This window comes from Eptatretus burgeri, chromosome 5 (genome assembly GCF_056783735.1).
Source record: "Eptatretus burgeri isolate ZD-2024b chromosome 5, Ebu_testis_v1, whole genome shotgun sequence".
NCBI lineage: Eukaryota > Metazoa > Chordata > Myxini > Myxiniformes > Myxinidae > Eptatretus > Eptatretus burgeri.
Genome location: NC_140965.1, coordinates 94,099,490 through 94,105,812, shown reverse-complemented (window position 1 = coordinate 94,105,812; position 6,323 = coordinate 94,099,490). Strand labels below are relative to the sequence as shown.

Sequence of the window (6,323 nt, the reverse complement as noted above, 5' to 3'; positions counted from 1 at the left end):
CATTCAACGTCTATCTTCTCCGACAGTTTTCATGGGAGCGGGCTGAATTTTTTTGTCAAGGAGGCTGAATGTGTTGCCCACAAACGATCATAGTTTGATTTTTCAATTTCGATATTTTTATTTTTTTAGATTTTTTTTTGAAAATTTCAAAGGCCCGTTGCTCGGCAACCGATGGGTCCATAGCAAAGGTTCTCAAACGCGCACAACTAGGTCATGGTATGAATCTGCCACCTGAGTTTCATCAAAATCGGCCGATGATTAACGGAGTACTGGCCTGGACAGACAAACAGACAGACAGACACAGACAGACATACCGACGGAAAACCTGACAATAAGGGGAGATATATCGACTACCCAAAAATGATGATTGAGAACGCGGACAATTCTAAACTTTTGGCCGATTAGTTTGTGCATTGTGTGCATAGAAGTTTCAGACTAAGTCGACTCGGGTTCACGACCATGACTTGGTATCGGCTTGAAACCTAGTGACGGCGTCATGTGATGGGTATCCATAAAGTCCTTGTGCAACTTTGAACTTTTATAACTTGTGATGTACACATGATTAAAACAAACAAACAATAAATGGTATATCAAAGCATACTTCATAAAGTTCTTACTCAATACAGATGAAATTTTAAAGCTTCAACATAACCGCCATCTTTCGTAATACATCCTTCAATTCGATTTTAAAAGTTGGTGAAAACATTCTCAGATTTCTGTTGAGTCATTTATTGAATAGTATTTGTTATCGCAGCCCTAAGTTCATCCAGAGTGTGGTTTTGATGAGTAAACACCAGTTCTACATTGCCCCGTAAAATGGAGTCCAATCGTTCACCTGACCTGTCCCCAATGAATGTGGACAGGTCAGGTTAACGAGATGGCCAAGCAATTGGTCCACGTTTACTGATCCACTTTTCTGGGAAGATCTCATTCTCGAACCGTCGCACATTTGAAGCACAGTGGCAGGAAACCTAGTCTTGCTGGTATAAGGAGATTTACTCCTTGTAATTCGGGAAACAAATTTTGCGAAAGGTTGACTTCACCGCTAATGTAGAAGTTGCTCATCAGAAAACGTCATCTCGTCAAGAAACCCAGTGGAATTGTGGACATACCAACAGCAATAACAACATTAACAGCGACAAAACTTGATGATTTATGCGTTCATATGCCATTTACAGTTTGTTTGTATCATGTGTACGTCAACGGTTAGAAAAGTTCAAAGTTGCACAAGGATTTTATGGACACCCTGTGTGTATATACATACATACATACATACATACATACATACATACATACATACATACATACATACACAGTCTCTCAACCGATAAAGACCATTGAAGATCTAAACATGACCAGTCTTGTAAACATCTCGGTTATAAAACATTCCAGCTGTTCATGAATCTTGGGCCAGAAGGCAGGTCATATGTCGCAATGTTTTGTGCGTGATGAATAATTCAGTTACGGGGCGCTTGTGTGTTGTCGACGACAGAGGTAATGTAACAAGAGACGAGAATACTTCACATGACCTTTTTTTGAGGTCAGGCTAAGGACTTATTGATCACCATAATTCGCAATGTATTTTGTTCTCTTGTTACAGTAATGCTATGAAAGGAAAATCATTATGGGCGAATGAAAAACGACTACAGAGAGTGGATATGAGTGAGTATCGATCTTCATTTCAAAATATTTTAGGTAAACATGCAGACTCAGATTTTTAGCTAATTTTGGAAATGAAATTACATACAAGGTATTGTCATCGTGCACTGTCCGTCTGTCCGTCCCCTCTTTCGACTTCTCCGGCCAAACCGCTGGGCCGATCCGGCTGAAATTTGGCAGCAACGTTCCTCTCCTGACTAGTAACGGAGATTGCAATGCACGTTGCGGTCGCTTGACTTTAAGTGTGTCAAAATGGCTGACTTAGTAAATTCCTTCAAAAATCTTCTTCTCCAGACCTACCAGTCAGAATGTTACCAAATTTGGGTTTCAATATTAGGCCAGGGTAGGGATGTTAAATTGCGGAGATCATGCCGATCAATCGACCGGAAGTGAATCAAAATGGCTGACTTTGTTAACTTTTGGGAAAATCGCATTAATTCTTTTAAAAATCTTCTTCTCCAGACCCACCAGTCAGAATGTTACCAAATTTGGGTTTCAATATTAGGCCAGGGTAGGGATGTTAAATTGCGGAGATCATGCCGATCAATCGACCGGAAGTGAATCAAAATGGCTGACTTTGTTAACTTTTGGGAAAATCGCATTAATTCTTTTAAAAATCTTCTTCTCCAGACTCACCAGTCAGAATGTTACCAAATCTGGGTTTCCACATTAGGAAAGGGTAGGGCTGGTAAATTGCAGAGGTCATTCCGATCACCTTATCGGAAGTGTGTCAAAATGGCCGCCTTCATCAATTTTTATGAAAATCGCATAAATTCCTTCAAAAATCTTCTTCTCCAGACCTACTAACCAGAATGCTACCAAATTTGGGTTACAACATGAGGATAGGGTCGTGATGTTAAATTACGGATGCCATGCCAATCACTCGACCGGAAGTGTGTCAAAATGCCATCACATAAATTCCTTCAAAAATTTTCTCTAGCCCCACCAGTCAGAATGCCACCAAATTTGGGTTTCAACATTAGGCCAGGGTAGGGATGTTAAATTGTGGAGATTAGGCCATGCCGATCAATCGACCAGAAGTGTATCAAAATGGCCGACTTAATCAACTTTTGGGAAAATTGCATCAATTCCTTAAAAAAAAAAAATTCTTCTCCAGACCCACCAGTCAGAATGTTACCAAATTTGGGTTTCAATATTAGGCCAGGGTAGGGATGTTAAATGGTGGAGATCATGCCGATCAATCGACCAGAAGTGTGTCAAAATGGCCGACTTAGTAAATTCCTTCAAAAATCTTCTTCTCCAGACCCACCAGTCAGAATGTTACCAAATTTGGGTTTCAATATTAGGCCAGGGTAGGGATGTTAAATTGTGGAGATCATGCTGATTAATTGACCGGAAGTGAATCAAAATGGCTGACTTAGTCAACTTTTTGGTAAAATTGGATCAATTCCTTTTAAAAAATCTTCTTCTCCAGACCCACCAGTCAGAATGTTACCAAATTTGGGTTTCAATATTAGGCCAGGGTAGGGATGTTAAATTGCGGAGATCATGCCGATCAATCAACCGGGAGTGTGTCAAAATGGCCGCCTTCATCAACTTTTTGGTAAAATTGCATCAATTCCTTTTAAAAAATCTTCTTCTCCAGACCCACCAGTCAGAATGCGACCAAATTTGGGTTACATTATTAGGCCATGGACAAGATAAGCCACAGGACCAGTGGTCCTATGCTCCTCATGGCAATGCAGATGTGGCTAGTAACCTGGAAAGGTTACTACTACTACTACTACTACTACTACAACTACTCTTGAATGAATCCATTTATACCCACCTTCTGGGTTCGATCAGGAGCATTTTTGTCGAATTCTTTCATGAACTGGCTGGGCAGGCCCACCATCCGACTGGTAGTGGCAGGAATTTGTAATTTCTTCAGTGTGTCGGCAACAATTCTCTTTCTCTCCGTGAAAAAGACCGTGTGATGTTTATAACTGCCACCAGCGAATGCTAACAGACGAGACACTCAGTCTTAACGTCCATCTGAGGGAGGGCACACTCTGTGATGAAACATCCTCCCTGCAAATCACCAATCTCAGTTTTTAGTCGTGTTGGGAATCGAACCCAAATCAAACAGCTCATAAATAAGTGTGCTACCTCCGCAACATGCCGTCACACTCCAAATATGCCCAAATGGCGATATATATGTGTGTGTGTGTATATATACATATATATGTGTGTGTGTGTGTGTGTGTGTGTGTGTGTGTCTGTGTGTGTGTGTGTGTGTGTGTGTGTGTGTGTGTGTGTGTGTGTGTGTGTGTGTGTGTGTGTGTGTAGCATATATTTTGGCCTGTTTGTTTGTCTGTCCTTTATGCAAGCACAAACCATTTGACCGAGAACTACCGAGAAAACCATTTCACCTAGATCTACCAAGAAAGGAATGCGTAGCGCATGGGATCTGCAACAACATTGCGTTTGACTGTTCCTGCAACATGAACAAGTGTCTGATATGGTGCAATTCCACATTTTGTTGCATTTTCTCGAAAATGGGTCCCGTCATTTTCTGCCACATCAGGTCCCGTCATGTGCATAATGGTTGTTGCAGGAAGTTAATGTGGCAATGTTTTTTTTGCAGTTTTCGAAAAAAATCCCAACAACTTTACTATGCCACCAAAAAAACAGAATCCCCAGAAGCAGGAAAGCTCACAAGAAGGAGAATCACGCCTTGAAGTTGACCGCGAACGACATGCAACTGCCAGAGCAACAGAAACATTGCAAGAACAGCAATCTTCTCAGAAAACAAACAGACAAATAAATAAATAAAATTCAGCATTTTGTCTTAAACTTTATTTTATTTAAACTGGGGACATAATGTGAAATTTGTCCCAGGCAAGGCCAGCAACCTCAGCTAGTGTACATATCATGATATCTAAAAACGTTGTGGACGAGCAATTCTAAAACTTGGTGGATGAGTTGGTTTGGCGACAAGAACAAACGGATTCGATTTTAGTTCAGGTCCAGATGCAGTCCATCAGTGGGATAGAAAAGGTGATGTTCAACCTGGCGGAGGTATGTGCTCTACCGAGTGCCGTTCCAGCTTTAAGTAAGTTTGTGAGCTCGTGCCAACGTGTGCGCGCTGCCCCGAGACGCGCGCGTGTGTGCGACATCGTTGTAAGGGTGAAAATAAGCCGAGCGATCTGTTTGCGCACACATGTTTCAGCACGAGGCTCACATAAATGCGAATACGAAATTCTCCCTCAGGCGGTTTATCGGTGCTCATTGAGATGCGCATCACTCAGAATGCAAGAAGCGACTTGTACGGGAGATTATAAGTGTTCCTCCCCTGGCCAAGGAGCACTTCGGAACTCAATTTTCGAGCAAACAGCAGCAGAGCCCGCAGACCGACGGTGCACGCACATCATGTCTCGCTCGCCCTCTCTAAGAGTGACTGGAGAGCGCAGGGCGAGCGGCGGTGGAACCACAAGCCGCAACTTCAGTGCCACCTCGTGGCGCGGCAGCAGCAGCAGCACGTTCGGGACGATGCACGGCTCTGCGCCCGGAGGAGCGGTTTGTCGCTCAAACCTCATGAGCGACCTGCAGTATGTGAACCCCAAGATGGAAATGCAGGATTTGAACACGCGCCTCGCCGAGTACGTGGATAAAGTGCGTATTCTGGAGCACAGCAATGAAGATCTTGAGGTTAAGATCAAGCAATTGCTCATCAATCGAAATGCTGCGACAAACACCGACTACACGCACTACTATGATACGGTCAAAGACATGCAGAAAAAGGTACGACGGACCTGCATTCGGAACTTCTGTCATCTGTCAGCAGTAGTGTGTTATTGACAAATGTTCTGTAAGCAAGTAAAATGTATCATTTTACCAATTCAACAAATCGTCACGATCTTATATATCGATACGGTCTATAGAATGACGTCACTTCATCCAAAGCAGTTGCTGGATGACCTGTTGCGCAAAATCCTTGGGTTGGAGGGAAGTAACATTCTTTAATCATGTGTATCAACAAATAGCATTGGATTAATGAAATAAAAAATCCCTGTTATGACATCTAAAGATATTAGATCCTCAAGGAAGCTGTCTTGTGATATCCCGAGAACTCCATCAATGTTGCTGACGGATACCAACCACACATTTTCGACAGGATGTTAAAGTTCTTCCTGTAAAAACGAGGTTGGAGCAGTTTTTGCTCAGTCCACAATAAATTATGGAGAGCAGAAGTTGCAGTAAACTTTAATTTCAATGATGTCACTCCCCTTCCTCTATGTAGAAACTCGTTCAGGAGTATTGGGTTGAAGGAAAAATATCGATTACTTTCAAAAATTATTTGGGAATGGAATTTTTCCTGATAATGATCGATGTGTTATTTTTGCAGCTTTTGGAAAAGCATTTGGAAAACGAGAGCATCGTGCTTAAAATCGATAACGCGCATCTCGCTGCAGATGACTTCAAGTCCAAGTGAGTAAGGTTGAAAGGACTGCTTTTGCCTTCAGAATTCCATGCTCCATATATCCAGCTGGATATTGAAATCATATATATATATATATATATATATATATATATATATATATATATATATATATATATATATATATATATATATATATATATATATATAGCTCTTCTTGGATAAACAGTTGCACTGACTCTGCCTATTCAGCATAAGTTTAACAGAGCTAAAGCCACATACT

At 41.6% G+C, this 6,323-nt stretch overlaps 1 protein-coding gene across 1 annotated transcript in view; it reads left to right on the top strand.

The window, feature by feature from the left end:
* The first annotated feature begins 4,896 nt into the window (after positions 1-4,896).
* LOC147026978 (keratin, type I cytoskeletal 19-like) overlaps positions 4,897-6,323 on the top strand; it is a 50,632-nt gene continuing 49,205 nt past the window's right edge. Inside the window, exons 1-2 of the mRNA XM_085882934.1 lie at positions 4,897-5,403; positions 6,008-6,090. Coding sequence (XP_085739060.1) covers positions 4,912-5,403; positions 6,008-6,090 — 575 coding nt within the window. The 5' untranslated portion in view covers positions 4,897-4,911. The remainder of the gene's footprint in view (positions 5,404-6,007; positions 6,091-6,323) is intronic.